At 41.8% G+C, this 17,536-nt stretch overlaps 2 protein-coding genes across 6 annotated transcripts in view; both read left to right on the top strand.

Annotated features, from left to right (window-relative positions):
* slc44a5a (solute carrier family 44 member 5a) overlaps positions 1 to 17,536 on the top strand; it is a 258,230-nt gene that overhangs the window by 121,783 nt on the left and 118,911 nt on the right. The gene's annotated exons all lie outside the window — the stretch shown is intronic.
* LOC137487670 (uncharacterized) overlaps positions 10,478 to 17,536 on the top strand; it is a 579,101-nt gene continuing 572,042 nt past the window's right edge. The window contains exons 1-2 of one of the 3 annotated variants that reach the window (XM_073923404.1): positions 10,478 to 16,096; positions 16,421 to 16,578. In XM_073923404.1, coding sequence (XP_073779505.1) covers positions 10,608 to 12,125 — 1,518 coding nt within the window. In that variant the 5' untranslated portion in view covers positions 10,478 to 10,607 and the 3' untranslated portion in view covers positions 12,126 to 16,096; positions 16,421 to 16,578. Of the gene's footprint in view, positions 16,579 to 17,536 lie in introns of all 3 variants that reach the window. The other 2 variants (XM_073923413.1, XM_073923407.1) reach the window with 2 other exon arrangements.

The following is a 17,536-nucleotide window of genomic DNA, read 5'->3' as shown; positions in this document are numbered from 1 at the left end:
AAGGATGCTTCAGTCACACAACAGGAGTCCTGTGTGTAGACATTAATTCAGATTTATTTTATACTGGATAAGTTGGGGGTTCATTCTACTGTGGCGACTGCTTATTGATAAAGGGACTAAGCCAAAAAGAAAATGAATGAATGAATGAATCTCTATACAACAGCTTATTTACCTGTTTGCTGTGCATACTGCCACATTTGTCATGAGTAGATGAGCAAGAAGAGTGCAATATGTTAAACATGTGCATGTGCAGGCACTCAGCAAAATTCATAATAGCAGTAGTGTGTGGTTCATTCATCATTGCTGGAAGGCTAAATAAACTCACAACAACTACAGTACATCATATAACCATTGAGAAACCGTCAGTCTTAACTTTGGTATTTGCTTCATCTGTTGATGCTTGAGTCTAAAAAGAATTTACAGTACTTCTCCAGTGTTGAAGGAATGCTTTAGTTGCATATAATTTGCTAAGACTTTATCCTGTGGGTTTGGGATTTCTTCCATTGTTGGCAGATTTCTCATTCATTAGCGAGCAGGATCATCTGTCAGTCCAGCTGCTCAGGTACCACCGCAGACCACCGTTATCCCCTGATCTGACCAATCCGAGCTGTAATCCTGCCTGAAGGAGGCCGCTCGCATGTGGAGCAGAGCTCAATCCGGATCAGGCAAAGCTCCAGCTAACTCTGACCCACGCCGTTTGCAAGAGAGCTCGGCCACCCATGCAGAGTTGTCTTTTCATACTGACCTGAGATCAGCTTTGTGATTAGCAAAGATGATTTTACAAATTTGGAAAGAGCAAGCCCATCCCAGCCCACCATTGCTACTGCCTTCTCCAATCATGTGCCTGCCAAGCTGAAAAGCCGCAAAACCATTCATGCACACTGGAGCTGCGATTAATGTAATTGTTTCTGACAAGCGATGATAACGGTAATATATGTCGTGCTGCAGGGCATGTGGTTTAAGGAGCCTGTGTAATGGCTTGGTTTCGCATAAATTTCTGAAACATACGGAAAGGCTTTCTGAAGAGCCTCTGTGTGGTTGAGGATAACAGCAGGAGCTAGAACATCAAAATACTCTTCAGACGTAGAGTGAAAATGCACCCATTATGTGATTTTATATCAGAGGCTCATTTTCTGAATGTAGTTTGCCATAAATTCTGTCATCGCATACCATTTCAAACCTGTATATTTCTTTCTAGACATCAAGTCAGAAGGACAGTGTACAGGGTTCAGACTAAATGTTTATCTGATATGATAGTCAATGTTTCAGGCTTTTGCAACTTTAACTCCTACAGTAAATTCTTGTCATATATTGGGCAAGAAACCCAACCAACCAATCATTGCATGTTGTCTTTAATGAATTGTATAATGTCACTGAGAAGACAGGGCTAATGACTGACTCAAGTAAAAACGATAGCAAAGTCAAGGCAAGTTTGCAAACTTTACCCCCAATAAAAGTTTTGGCTAAAGCTATACCTTCAACTTTACCATTAGGGTCAGGACACATCAAACTAACTGTCAGCCATTGGGCTTTGTCAGGCTTTTGGTCAGTGTCAGTCCGGCCTAGTTGTTTTGGTGTGTTCGACACGTCGCCTTACATTGGGTTAGCATGGGATTGAGTTGCATGGGTTCAGCATGTAAAATTGGCATCACCTCTCGGGTTAAGAGAGTGCTCTAAGTGGTATTTCAGCAAAGAATTGAAGTGACATAATCATGTAAAGAATTGTAATTTCAGTACATTTCTCATATATTTGCATGCAATATGGATTATTACAAAGCAGACATCTCCACAAGTGAATCCCTCCATGGAGTAACAATTATCGTGATAATACCCACATAGCAAAACATCTGTGGCCCAGCTCTGGCCCACACAATTAGCTTTTGCTTGGCCCACATGCCCCAGTGAATTACGGTACATGACTGGACCAAGTCTGGCTTCCAGACAATGGCCAAACATGGACCATATCTGGGCCAAGTCTCAGCCAAGTTAAAAACCCATAACTGAGCCTAAACTGGGCCAGATATGTTGGTTTGTGTCACGACTAAAATGACATTGATAAACCCATGAATCATTGTGCTTTAGGCTTGCTATTGGTGAGCTTTTTCTCAAAACGACCTGATTTGTAATTTGTTTTTCTTTTTTTGAAAATAGTACAAATGTATTTAAAAGTGGGTCAAGATTAGCCAATTTTACATGGCTCGCATATCAGTTATTAACATCTGAGCCAAATAGTACATTTTACTTCTGGCCCGAGTATTGTGTGCCACCTTAAGGATGGTGCCACCTCTGCCAAACCAGGGCCATGTTTGGCCCACATGCTGTATGCCAGTGCCGGATGAATGCCTACTGTGCCAGATTTATGCCAAATCTGGGCCAGAATTCTTTGCTATCTGGGTAGTACTGAATGAGACTTTGTTTATGCTTTGCATAACATGCATATTATCTTCCAACTTCCTGTTGTGGAATGAGAGAATATTGCCACCTGTGTGTGAGGAAAGACTCAAGCGACTCTGTCTCATGCAAACCCAAAATACACTTTCATTTCAGCCAGCTGCTGTCTGTTTGGTGTGCTCATGTACTTTTTTTTTGTCTAGAAGAGTAGTGATGCAAGGCGACAACAGTTGGATTTTGTCTACACTAGTTGTTTGGCATTGGAGCATTGGAATCAATCACCCAAAAAGAAAAATTGTAGTGTTAAATCGAAAATGTTTTTTGTGTGTGTGTGTGTTGAATACTCTTGATTCAACTGCATGGTCAAAATGGATTTTCAGTCTTGAGTGTGTCAACTCTTATGACCATAATAGCATTGTTGTACAATCTATGCATTGATGATATTGTTTCATTGAAAGCTAATATGAAGTAATTTAAGAATTCTATAAACTAGCATGCATTAAAAGTATGAAATATCAACTAGAATGGACAAACCCAATAGTGACACAAACACTGTCCTGTAAATGTTCAGGATCTTTCATATACTGGTCAGACTATGAATTAACAAAGAAAAGTTTTGTTTATAATAATGAGCAAATTGACTGCACGACATTGAAACATGACAGAAATTTAAATACAGCCATTCAGAAGCACAGAATATGAACTCACTTACGAAATGGTATGGTTTATAATCAAATTAATACATAATAAAACTGAACGGCCCACTGAATAAACCGCCAACTTATCCAACATATGTTTTACATAGCGGATGACCTTAGCTGCAACCCAGTACTGGGTAGTATAATACAATTATTTAAATAATTCTTTTTTTATTATTAATAATTTTTTACATTTGAATATATGATTGAATTCTTAGAATTTCCAGATGTCTTAGCCATTCTAATATGCAGATTTTTTGCTCAAGAAAAATTTATTAACACTTCTAAAAACGTACAGGAGCATAAAATGGAGCTGAGTTTTTTATTTTTTATTTTGAAGAATAGACAAACAGGCAGTGGTCAAAACAGGAGCAAACAACAATGTCAAGAATAAAGGTTATTCCACACTGAATCAAATTTTTTTTTTTCTGTAATCTTTGCACGTTCAACCTTATGTTGTGTCAATCGTACTGACACTGCCTCCGAAACTTTCGTTCGTCATAAAAAAAAATTCCAACCATTTTCGTTTTTTCCACTTTTTGCACCTGAAAAGGGTCTTTGATAGGTGTTTTGACAGTTCAGAGCCACTATACAAGTCAATAACTAAATACAGAAGGCCAAGACTTGAGCTACTGATAACTTTATGACAATTACTGTTCATCAAAAAAAGACTGAATGTGATGGACAGTTGAGAATCCCTATATGCTGGATTCAGTGACTGGTGCACCTCTCCCAGGCTGCTGCTTGGTGCATGTCCATCCATACATTTGATTTACTGCCCATAGACATTATATTAGTGAGCATGGTCTGCTTTTGGTCTGTTGCTTCGACCACCATCTATTATAATATCTATGGGTACTGCCAGTCTCTGTTCAGGATTTCTTTACTTGCATAAATGTGTAAAGTATCACAAGCAGTATATCAAAAATCCACAGATTTTGTGAAATAAACCTTGCATTTTGGGATATCTGTAGCACAGCTCTTTGAAAAGGAGGAAAACTCTCATTACTCTCTATGCAGGCTAGTAGCCTATTAAATGAAGAAAATATGTAGCCTATTCCTCTTTATTTTTCTACTTTGGAGAAGAGACAGGAGAACAAAGTATCACTGCTTGAACTGACTCTGAAATGTTTAGCATTTTTTTGTGATGGGTTAATTAATAAGCATCGGACTCGGTATGCAAGGTTTGTTTACGTGACAAAATTTTCACATATTAATACGAAAAACTTCAATGTGCAAAGACCTTAACTCAGAGAAACAGGTAATGAGTCGAGGCAGGCAGCAATTATACATACACAAGAAAGAAAACAGGAATGAAGCCATGGAAACAGGAAAATTGCAGTAAAAAATCAGTAGCAAGACTTGGCAGTGACAGTGTGATAAAGATGCTTTTATGCGTATATAGATTGGCTGCCGATTTTGTGTAATCAGAGTCCAGTTCATGAGTATCTGATGTTGTGGTGCAAGTGATTCTGGGAAGTGTAGTCAGGGTGGCTAGTGGAGTGTATGGGTAAATGGAGCATTCTCTGATGGATTTAGGTGTCACTCCAACAGATATTCCTGATGGTATCAGTGTTGACTTTAATGAACACCATGATACATTTTCCCCAATGTTTTGATGAATAGAAAGTTCAAAATAACAAGTAAAAACCTTTTGTAACATTAAAAATCTATTTTCTGCCACATACGTTTCACATAAAAAAAAAAACCTTACTGACCCCAAACCTTTTGGCATATTTGCTGTAGTTATTTTGCTTCTTTTCCTTCTGTCAAGAAAAAAGCAGCTTTCATACATAAGAGTTATTAAATGTTCTTTGAATTTCCATTTTCCAGTGATTTACCTCTCTAATAACTGTCACCCAGTGATCCCAATTTAAACCGCAATTTCTTTGGTATTAACGCTGAGGTAAATATCAACTGTCTAACTCCATCTAAATTGTCGCAGATCCATGCGCTGGCACACATTAAGCTAATATAATTAAGCCTCCCGCATGAATTAAACGGGATTTAAAAAGATGGTTGCCATGGAGCTGCTCAACAGATTGTGAGAGTTAAGAAACAAGCAAAAACATCCGTCAGTCACAATGGCCACTTATGCAAATGCTCAAATGAGTCTGCAAAAGTTTTTTTATTGCCAACTTCCAAAATTGTTTTTGTGTCTCAGCAGAGTGCTATATTCAGCTGGCAGTTAAAAGGGGTCACTTTTGGGCTTCTCTTTCAGTATAGTCCCTGCGGCTTGTTTCTTTGAGTGTTGCATCAAACCCAGAGTTCTGGTGCACATATATAGGCCAGAGTTTCACCTGAAGAGGAAATCAGTCAAGCACACCTGCACAACAGGAGTAAACTCTCTCCGCTTCCAGGGTTTTCCCTCCAGGTTGCTGCAGGATTGAGGTGAGCCTGTCTACAGTAATCAATCCTGTCTCTGAGCCCTGCTCCGAGGTATGCTGAGGACACTAGGCCTGTTTAAAAGGATAAGAGGAAGTGGGGGATGGAGGGAAGTAGTGTTTACAAACCTTGCCTTGACTTCATAGCCCTCACAGATGCAGACTTGCTTTCTTCATAGTATGGTCCAAGCGTGATTTAAAAAATCTAATAGACTTCCAAACATAGACATCATGACTAAATTAAGGCTAAATTTGTGCTGTCAGTGAAAATCTATTAGAAAATAGTCAAAAATAGAAAAGTCATTAAAAAGACTGAAATGACTGACTACATGAACTGAAGTCTTTCTACTATGTCTATTTGAGCACTAGCTTTAGAGTATTGATAGACATCTATGATTTTCACAGCCTTAATTTAGCCTTTAATTTAGACATCATTTAAACAAACAATTGCTTGTAGGGGTGCTGGTTTCAACCCATATTCACTACATTCACTACACAGAATACATTTCTCAGTTAGAGATTTTCACTGGTTCACAACTTTTTGAAGTAGTCTTTGTTGTTTGGTCATAGGTTTTGTGATAATGGAGAGAAAATGTATGTAGTCTCATAAGTTATTCAATATTTAAACATTATATTTTTGTATGTTGTTGTCTTGGAACAAATTTTCGTATGATTTGTGTTCGTATGATTTGTGTTCGCTCAGTATTGTATATCAGTATTGTATAAACAGTGTGCTGCTTGGAACTGACCCAGACTCTTCTTCTGTTGGAAAGATAAACTTGGGGTCTGTTCTTTGTTTGTGGATCACTCAGTAAGCTGGATTTGATTTGATTGACATAATAGTTCACACAAAATTTAAACCAAATTCCAAAATATTTTAACTCGTGTTCCGAAGATGAGTGAAGGTCTCTGGGGTTTGAAATGACATGAGAATGAGTAATGATTGGCCAAATTTTTTATTTAGCCCTTTAAGTAAGATATGAAGAATGGATCCCTGGACCTGTTGTTTGTAAACGACGCTGATGGTTTAACAATATCATTATCGTTACAACAGGATCATATGTCCTATAGCTTTAGCAAAGCCCCATGTAATGCCACTCTGAAAGGATTATCTCAGGATCTGTGCATTATGTTTTGTTGTGTTTGGGCTTTGTTTGAATCAAGAACGTCTGCTCTAAATAAAGCACAGCAATATATAGAAGGTCCAGGATTTATTATCATCACCACAGACTAACTCTGGACACCATAGCGGTGTTTTTTATAAAAAACATTATACAAAATAATAAACAGACACAGGACCCAAAGTAATGCAGTAGATTAGGACATGACCCTTCTCTAAATAACAACGGAGATATTTGTGGTTTTTTTAACTGTGCTCCAAATATGAACAAATATGTCACTTTTCACAGTGCTGTTTAAAAATTAAGCAGGATTGTGCCCAGTCAGTAACTAAATGGGAGACCACATGGGAAAGCTAGGTTACTGATGGAAGTGGTATTAGTGAGACCAGTTGTGGGCGCTTAACCTGCAGTCTGTGTAGGTCGTAATGCCCCAGTTTATTGATAGGGAGTCTATACTGCTCAGTGAGTGCCGTCTTTTGGATGAGATGTTGAATCAAGGTCCTGGCTGACTGTGGTTGTTGAAATCCTTGTATTTCCTCCGAAAAAGTGTAGGGGTTTAACCCCAGCATCCTGGCCAAATTGGCCCACTGGCCTCTTTCCATCATGACCTCCTAACCGTACCCATATCATAATTGGGCTCATCACTCTGTCTTCTCTCCACCAATTAGCTGGTTTGTGGTGTGCGGTCTGGCACAATATGGCTGCCATCGCGTCATTCAGGTGAATGCTGGACACTTGTGGTAGATGAGGAGATTTCCCCAAAAAATGTAACCAGAGTATCCAGAATAGCTCTTTACAAATTAAGTATCCAGAAAAACGCTATAGAAATGTAAGGAATTATTATTATTATTATCAGTACATTTTTTATATTGTTTTTAAGACTGATTTATACTTCTGCGCCCAGCGCACACGTATGGTCTGGCTTGGCCTCCAGGCAATCGCATAGCCCTTCTTAGTGGCTAACGCTAACAATGATGCGCATTTCTTGCAAAACGTAACTACATGTCGCAACAACGCATAGCGCAAGCTCTGTGATTGGTTGGCTTAGTAGCTGTGACGAGTGTGGGCGGTGCTGATAAACCCGAGCCCAATGGAGAGAGTGTTTACAAGTGTTGAGTCACTTGAAGGAGCTCCACATGGAAACTTTTGTTTTGTGTTTACCTTATGCTTAAAATTGTTGAAAATCTGCCGGCTCCCGCCTCTGAATAAGCAAGTTTGTGCTACTTGTATATTAAGGTAGCATTCAGAAAAACAAAACACCCATGAAAAAACTCAACACAGAGGAACATAAAAACCTCACTGCCAGCTAGCGTTTCAGAAGGGTTATGCAGAGCAGCACAAACAGCACGCAGAAATATAAATACACGGCTACGTGCAAGGAAGTTGCGATCACTCAATGCAGAAGTATAAACCAGTCTTTAGCTGTCCCAGACTCATTGGAAATGCATTCTGACTCGAAAGGGTTCATAACAATGTGAAAAAACACATGTCTGGACTGAGCCCCAATTAGCTCCTTTTCATGAAGATAAGACTTCCTTTGCTAAAGCGTCCATATTGATCATTTTCCCCATTCAAAACTATACAAGTGTCTTATGTATTCAATAATCTTTGGTTACGCTTGATCAAAATTAATTAGAAAACAATATCAGCGTATCCTTCTTACTAATTTTCATGTTGATTTTCAAAATTAGTTTAAGTCACAGATTCAGCCAATAAATGCGATTGGGTTATTTTTAGCATCTGAGCTGGTTATTGGCTCAACCCCACCTGGCAGGAGAATGAAGCACCTGTAAGTGAAGATGGCAGAACTGAAATTTCAACCGATCCATTGAGACGTCAAATTGATAGCTTGATGGGTAGTAATGATCAGGAGAGCTGTGCGCTAATGAACAGAAACAGAGGAACAGCTTGCTATATATACTTCCCACACATGAGCGACTAGAGTTCTGTGTGTGCGTTTTCCCCAAAACAGTGATTATTTGGATTTATTTAGTTTGCGAAATACAAAACAATCTTCAAAAGACTTCGTCTTGCCAGCGAAGAGTCAGCGATACTATAGAGACACCATAGTGAAGTTTGTTCCAAGAATAAAGATGTGCTTGTCGAGCAGTGCCGACTGTAACAAGCTCTCGTTTTCTGGATGCCTACAGGATGCCCATTCCACCAAACAGAGAGATAAAAGAGCCCATCCATGCACCTCTGAAGTCTCGCTAAACTCAGGATTTCCTGGGCTTTCATTAATGCTGTGGCTCTGGGCCAAATCCACTGTATGTTTACCACAGCAGAATGAGCCTGATGCGTTTTGAGCCATGCTAAAAAGTACTTTTAAGAAGTTTGTCAAGTGTACTATTGATTCTCAAGGGCATTTCTTCTTCAAAAAACTAGAAAAAAGTAATCCACAAAGCACATGAAATAATATGACTTTAAAAATGCATAAATCTGTCATTCCAACAGTGACACCAGCAGTAAATTATAGATTTAGCGAAAGTTTTCAAGACCCATCATCAGTCGGCCATGATGGACAGACCTATTTTATTATCTGCTGTTAAGGCTAAACATTACATACGTATTAACTAGTTCTCACCATAAATAAAGCCAACACAGACTCATTCTGAAAATGTAGCCTTATATACATTTCTGGAGATCACAAATTATGTAGCCAAAAGCACTCACCTTCTATATATATATATTGTCAGAAATCCCACTAGGAACTGAAAATATTTAGCGAGTTTCACACGGACTGTTATTAGCGGTGCAACTTCCCATACTCAGATGCCGGGCCAGATCACAATGCGCTCCTTTTCTTCCGACATGTTGTGCGTTCATGCACTAAATGTGAGTAATAATGTGACAATCACTGAGTGAACATTTACTCCTTTCATATAAGAGACTGTTTGTTATATATGACGACGATCGCGCCGCGATTGCGGGAAAATATCGCTCGCGCTAGCCGCGAGAGAATACAGTGTGCAATATATGCTCCGTCATTCAGCCTATTGCCTTTTACTGCCATTTAACTAATTAGTTGGTTTGTTATTACGTATATATTTGTTCCTTTATTATCACTGTTTAATCATTGTATATATGGTGTGATTTCTCATTGAAGTGAATGTGTAAAGATACCTTATATTTATACTGTATTCCTCATCTGTTCTACAGACCACAACATACTTGGAAAGTTTGATGGCACTGACTGCTTAATAATTGTTATTAAAGAAGTTTGAAAAGGATTACTTCTTTGTTGCCTGATTCTCTGACCGGAATCAATGTCCATATTTGTCCGCCAGTAGAACTGTAAATTTACTCCGTTGACAGAGGTATAGTACCCCGTCACAAGTTGGTCCTTCGAGCCGGAGCTGGCAAAGCAAACAATATGGACAGTGCAACTGTAGTTGTATCAGACCCCGCAGCCAGACCGAAGAGAAAGGGTAAACTGCCATCACATTTGGGAGATTATGAAGTTGGCTATACACTTCCTGAGGGCCCTCCTTCAATCACTGCTTCACGCTGTCACAGCCAACATAAAAGCCAGTCAAGGAAAACGTCACATAGTAAAGCCAGCCTTCATTCTAAATCCAGTAGTTTTTCCACTACTTCTCGTGCACAAGCTACTTTAGCACTCACAAGCAGTCAGGCAGCCATCGTGGAGGAGAGAATTAAGCAGCGTCAGTATGATAACCTTCTTGAGCAGATGGAGGAGGACAAGCTGGCAGAAATAGAATATCACAGACTGCGAACACAAGCTAAGGAGGCTCAGCGCATACAGGAAGAGGCTCTGGAGGCAAAGGAAGCATTTGCTAATCAATTGGAGAGACAACTGAAGCTGAAAAAGGCCGAAGCTGACTTAGAAGTCGCTAAACTTGTAAATTCTTAAACTCAGCCAAGACCTAAGTGTGAACGATGCTGAACTTCAAGCATCCCCAGACACCACAGCACCGCCACCAAAGTCTCTTTGTGCTAGCCCAGCTCCATCTTCTGTCCTACAGCAGTCTTCATGCGCCGCACCGCCCAGAATGCAGATCATACAAACTGTTCCAGAGGCACAGAGCACATTAAAGGATCCTTATATGGCCCATTCAACACCCTACATTCCCCCAGGGGCGCTACAGGCAACTAAGTTAACACAAGCTCCAGCTCACACTGCCCAAATGGCCAATCAGCATCCACCAAACCCAATTTCAGTGCCACGACCCACTTTTAACCCTATGCATACAACAGTTACTCTTAATGCTATGCCCCACACAGACAGTGATATTACACCACCAACAGCTCCTCATCAGAGGGTGACAGTTGCATCCAACATGCCTATTTGCCCACAGCCCTTTGCAAATGCACCTGTTTCCCAAACTGGCTACTTGCCTCAACCCGGAACAGAGCTTTTGATGGCCGCAGCCTATGGCATCCCTCGCCCAACACTACCTGTGTTTGAAAGTGGTACAGAAAGTGACTTTGCCCTCTTGAAATTGGCCTTAGACAGCCTACTAAGTCCCCATACTCACATTAGCGAGCAATACAAATACCAAGTATTAATGAGTCATCTGAAATTTGCTAGTGCACAACAGCTAGCTAAAGCTTATATGCACCACCCACAACCTTACACCGCAGCCTTACAAGCTTTACAGGCGAAGTATGGCCAGCCCAGACAGCTAGTTCAATCTGAATTAGGGGCTATTATGAGTACACCTCCACTTAAAATAGGTGACGCAAACTCATTTGACTCATTCGCCCTGTCTGTCCAATCCCTAGTCGGTATGCTGAGGACTCTAGAGGGCCAGAATGGATTTGAGCTCATGTGTGGTTCCCATGTTGACCGCCTTTTAGGAAAAATGCCCCCTGCCTACAGAGATAGCTTTGTGGAGTACTGCTTTAGTCATGGCATCCTTCAATCTGGTACAGACAGAACGTATACACTTCCTGACCTAGCAGCCTGGTTACAGACAAAATCCCAAGCCAAGCGGATCTCCAGTAGAGCGGTTGCTATGTTCCAGTCAGATATTACAAAGACATCTGGCAGGAGTAAAAGCTCTTCATATCATTGGGAACGTCCAACGACTTCGTTTCTGACTTCAGAAAACGCTGTTAAGCCACCAGCAGCAACACCAGCAAAGGTCAGTCCCAAGCCAAAGCCGTATTGTCCGTACTGTGACAACCCAGACCACTATTTGAACTCATGTGACAAATTCAAGAAGCTGACCACCGATCAAATCGTCAGTTGGATCACAAGAGACAAACGCTGTTGGAAGTGTGGGAGGAATCACTCAGTTAATACTTGTAACCTCAAGCGGCCATGTAAAATATGCAAAGAAATCCATCTTACCATACTGCATGACTCAATTAAAGACACTTCCAGAGCAGTTCTAATGGTGAGTTTGCCTTCGACACAAATCTATCTGGATAGACCTAACCGCTCACAGAAGGTGATGCTCAAGGTCGCACGAGTTCTCCTGCACAGTCAAACCCAAACCATTGAGGCTTATGCCGTGCTCGACGATGGCTCAGAAAGGACTATTGTCCTCCCTCAAGAAGTTTAGCCTCAAGGGCTTAGTGGAGTTCCAGAAGTGCTTTCTCTGCAGACAATCCAGCGAAACCATACTAACCTTAATGGGTCCAAAGTCACCTTTGAGGTCTCTCCATTTGCCAAGCCATCAGAGAGGTATGTCATACGCAACGCCTTTTCTGCCCCTGGTCTATGTCTTGCTGAGCATAACTACCCCGTAGCAGCACTACAGAAGTCATACCACCATCTGAAAGGTCTGCCTTTACAGCCAGTAGACAGAGTCAAGCCGTTACTCCTCATAGGGTCTGACCTGCCACACCTCCTGACGCCAACACAGCCAATACGAAGGGGACCAGATGGTGGCCCCGTTGCTATACATACCAAGCTTGGTTGGGTACTACAGGAACCAATGAGTCCAATTCAGCCCCCCAAAGGCCTGCAACAATGCCTACATATTATGACAGCCCCATCACGTGAAGAGCTGTCTCAGCATGTGGAGCGCTTGTGGCAAATTGACACATTGCCATACAATGAAAAGCTGATAACAAGATCACAGCAAGACAAACAATGCCATAACCTCTTACAGACTACTACTGTCAGAGTAGACGTAAATGGGATACAGCGTTATGCTACTCCACTGCTAAGACGTACCCCCATCACTTTGCTCCATACAGGCATTGAAGCTGTATTGCCCAGCCTCAGAAACCTTGAAAGAAAATAAGCCAAAAATCCTGAGCAGGCACAGGTTTACTGTTCTGAGATCCAAAAGCTTGAGTCAGCAGGTTACATCGCAAAGATAACACCACAAGAGGCAAACCACTCCACAGAGTCATGGTTTATCCCACACTACCTGGTGCATCATAATGGAAAAGATCGTATCGTCTTTAACTGCTCCTTCCAGTATAATGGCCAAAGTCTAAATGAACAACTTCTTCCTGGGCCAACACTAGGACCATCTCTGTTGGGGGTGATATTGAGGTTCCGACAGCATGCCGTTGCAGTGAGTGGGGATATCAAAGGCATGTTTCACCAAGTGCGTCTGTTACCTGGGGACCGGCCTGTGCTGCGATTCATCTGGAGGAATATGAATAGGGAGGCAGTTCCGGACATTTACGAGTGGCAGGTTCTTCCATTTGGCACAACATGCAGCCCGTGCTGTGCCATTTATGCCCTTCAGTGCCATTCCCAGGAAAACAGAGAAAGTAGGCCAGACCTAGCTGATATTGTGGAGACCTCATTTTATGTCGACAACTGCCTTCACAGTACCCCCAATCAGGATGAAGCCAAAGCTATAATTGATGGCCTACGTGAGTCACTGTTAAAGGGAGGCTTTGAAATCCGACAGTGGGCGTGCAACGTACCTTCTGTCCTGAAGCATCTTCCATCAGAGGCTATATCGGCTAGTAGCGAGTGCTGGTTGTCCCAGAGTAGCTCTTACCTGCAGGAACTCACACTTGGCTTGCAATGGAACTGTATTGATGACACCCTTGGTTATAAAACCCGCATAGCCGAACCCATCCAGCCAACAATGAGAAACCTGTACAAAACCCTGGCTAGTCAGTTTGACCCCCTGGGCTTTATTATACCCTTTACCACTAGGGCTAAAACCTTGATTCAGGATCTCTGGAAACAAAACCTAAGCTGGGATGACCCTATCGAACCCTTATACTTGCGTGATAAATGGTCCACATGGGTTGCAGAACTGTCCCATATCACTACAGTACAATTCGCCAGACCATACGCTCCTGCAATGTCAGATACTCCCTCCACCATCAGAGAGTTACATGTATTCTGTGACGCCTCAGAAAGGGCATATGGCTCGGTGGCCTATCTTCAAATCCGGAATGAGGAGAAGGTCCATGTATCCTTTGTCCTAGCTCCTCTAGAGTGGCTCCTCGCAAATGTTTATCGATGCCCCGCCTGGAGTTGTGTGCTGCACACTCTGGCGCTCAGATGTCAAAGGTCATACAAGCTGAGCTTACTATCCCCATACACCAAGTTACACATTGGACCGACTCAACTACTGTGCTGCATTGGCTAAAGTCAGAATCTTGCCGGTACAAAGGGTTCGTAGGGTCGAGAGTAGCTGAAATTCAGACACTGACAGATGTGTCCAAGTGGAGGTATGTTGACTCCAATAGAAACCCTGCCGACCACATTACCAGGGGGCTTACTTTAGAGGAAATAGCAGGCCCTCACCAGTGGAGATATGGACCATCATTCTTGACTCAACCACAGGAAGTATGGCCAGTGACGCCCAGTACAAAGTCTGAACCTGATATGAATGAAGTCAAACGAGCATCGTTTATTGCAGCCATTAGAGTTACCCCAAGCCCAGTACCAGCAGACCTCAGTCAGTTTAGAACTTGGAAGGAACTTCTTCAAGCAACTGTCATGTCTTGTGATGGGGCGGCTGACACTGAAACTACAAGTGATGCCTCAAAGTATATACAGGCAGAAAAGCTTCTCTTAGCGCATGCTCAGCTTGATTCATTCCCAGTGGAATTCAGAGCCCTGAAAGCTGGACAGCCCATTCCGACAGATAGCCGTTTGAGTTTTCTTGCTCCAGAATTCGACAAAGATGCTGAGTTGATAAGAGTGGGTGGACGTCTCCGTCGTGCTGAAACACTGTCATTTGATACTATTCACCCGATTGTTCAAGACTCTCACCATCAAGTTACAAAGTTACTGATCCAAGACATAGATCAACAACTCCATCACCCTGGTGCAGAACGAGTACTAGCAGAGCTAAGGCGTCGATATTGGGTGCTTAGAGGTCGCGAAGCTGTGCGGAAACACCAGCATTTCTGTCATAACTGCCAATTCTGGCGTGCCAAGCCACAGAACCCACAAATGGCCGACCTACCACCATGCCGACTACGTCTGTTTAAACCACCATTTTACTCTACGGGCATAGACTGCTTCGGACCCTTTCACATAAAGATAGGCCGGCGCAGGGAGAAAAGATGGGGGATCTTATTCAAGTGTTTAACCACAAGATGTTTGCATCTTGACCTACTTGAACATCTAGATACTGATGCCTTCCTTCTGTCTCTATGACGTTTCATATCCCGTAGAGGGAAGCCTGCTGAAATACTCTGTGATAATGGGACTAACTTTGTAGGAGGGGACCACGAGTTAAGAGACTCATTTAAGCAAATGGCCCCAAAGCTTCAGACACAGCTAGCTCAACAGCAGATTCAGTTTAGATTTAACCCACCAAACGCACCTCACTTTGGTGGAACCTGGGAGCGAGAAGTGAAATCGGTTAAGGCTGCTTTGCAAGTCATTCTTCGGGAACAATGTGTACCAGAGTCTGTCCTACAAACCTTACTAGTGGAGGTGGAGGGCATACTAAATTCCAAACCCTTGGGCTACGTCTCATCTGACATTGCCGACCCAGATCCTGTAACCCCAAATATGTTACTAATGGGACGTCATGATGCCTCCTTGCCCCAAGTCCTTTATGACTCTAACGAGATGCTGGGTAAACGCAGGTGGCGACACAGTCAAGTACTGGCTGACCAATTCTGGGCTGCATTTGTCCATCGCTACTTACCAGAACTACAGGGCAGGCAAAAATGGAGAACAGATGGTAAAGGGCTGGTAGTCGGCCAAGTTGTACTACTAATAGATAATCAACTCCCGCGTGCGCTGTGGCCTGTGGGAACTGTTACAGAGACCTATGCAGGGGCGGACGGGAGGATTCGAACTGCCAAAGTCCAAGTCAAGGATAAGTCGTATCTGAGGCCTGTTGTAAAACTCATTCAAATTCCGGAAATGAAGGATAAAGACACGGAAACCAAAGATGGCCTTTCTTAAGGTTTACAATTATCTTTATCGATAATTGGGGGCGGCTATGTCAGAAAGCCCACTAGGAACTGAAAATATTTAGCGAGTTTCACACGGACTGTTATTAGCGGTGTAACTTCCCATACTCAGATGCCGGGCCAGATCACAATGCGCTCCTTTTCTTCCGACATGTTGTGCGTTCATGCACTAAATGTGAGTAATAATGTGACAATCACTGAGTGAACATTTACTCCTTTCATATAAGAGACTGTTTGTTATATATGACGACGATCGCGCCGCGATCGCAGGAAAATATCGCTTGCGCTAGCCGCGAGAGAATACAGTGTGCAATATATGCTCCGTCATTTCGCCTATTGCCTTTTACTGCCATTTAACTAATTAGTTTGTTTGTTATTACGTATATATTTGTTCCTTTATTATCACTGTTTAATCATTGTATATATGGTGTGATTTCTCATTGAAGTGAATGTGTAAAGATACCTTATATTTATACTGTATTCCTCATCTGTTCTACAGACCACAACATACTTGGAAAGTTTGATGGCACTGACTGCTTAATAATTGTTATTAAAGAAGTTTGAAGAGGATTACTTCTTTGTTGCCTGATTCTCTGACCGGAATCAATGTCCATATTTGTCCGCCAGTAGAACTGTAAATTTACTCCGTTGACAGAGGTATAGTACCCCGTCACATATATTATTGTGTAAAAGGTTTTGCATTAACTATGCAGTTAGCTTGGAGATATATAAATATATAACCTAAGTTAGTCATTTAAACAACTAATATATATGCATTGTTTTCCCTTAAAGCTTCAAAAGAAACCTCAGGGATTTTAGATGAGGCGGTTGTTTTGGATTTCTAAAGGTGTTGCACATGCAAATCCCCCAGCTCAGCCAGTTGTGCATCTTCAGATACGGAGCCTTACACAAAGTTTCTAAATATTTTGGGCCCTCTGTCAGCCAAATGAATGTCACATGCACACAAAACAAACTTCTGCCAACATTGTAATGACGTCACTATGTGCACCCAAGCGAACTTGTATAAATATGTGCAGTTTGAACCAACCCTGAATCCACTAAAACCCTTTAAAAATATCCTAGTTAACTTTGAATAAATGGCTGATAATATGACTGATTGTTAATACGCTCGGCAGTCACTTTATTAGGTACACTACTACTGGGCTGGACCCCCATTTGCCTTCAGAACTGCTTAAATCCTTAATGGCATAGATTCAACTCATTCCTCAGAGATTTTGGTCCATATTGACATGATAGCATCACACAGTTGCTGCAGATTTGTCTGCGTGCAGAGATGCTCTTCTGCATTGGTCGTAACGAGTGGTTATTTGAGTTAATGCTGTCTTTCTATCAGCTCAAACCAGTCTGGCTATTTTTATCTGACCTCTGGCATCAACAAAGCATTTACGCCCACAGAACTGCCACTCACTGGATATTTTCTCTTTTTCTCTGTAAACCCTAGTGATGGTTTTTGTTTAAAATCCCAGTAGATCAGCAGTTACTGAAATACTTAGACCAACCCGTCTAGCACCAACAACCATGCCACGTTCATAGTCACTTAAATCACCTTTCTTCCCCATTCTGATGCTCAGTTTGAACTGCAGCAGATTGTCTT

Source organism: Danio rerio, chromosome 2, assembly GCF_049306965.1.
Source record: "Danio rerio strain Tuebingen ecotype United States chromosome 2, GRCz12tu, whole genome shotgun sequence".
NCBI classification, from domain to species: domain Eukaryota; kingdom Metazoa; phylum Chordata; class Actinopteri; order Cypriniformes; family Danionidae; genus Danio; species Danio rerio.
This window is presented reverse-complemented; position numbering and strand designations above follow the sequence as displayed.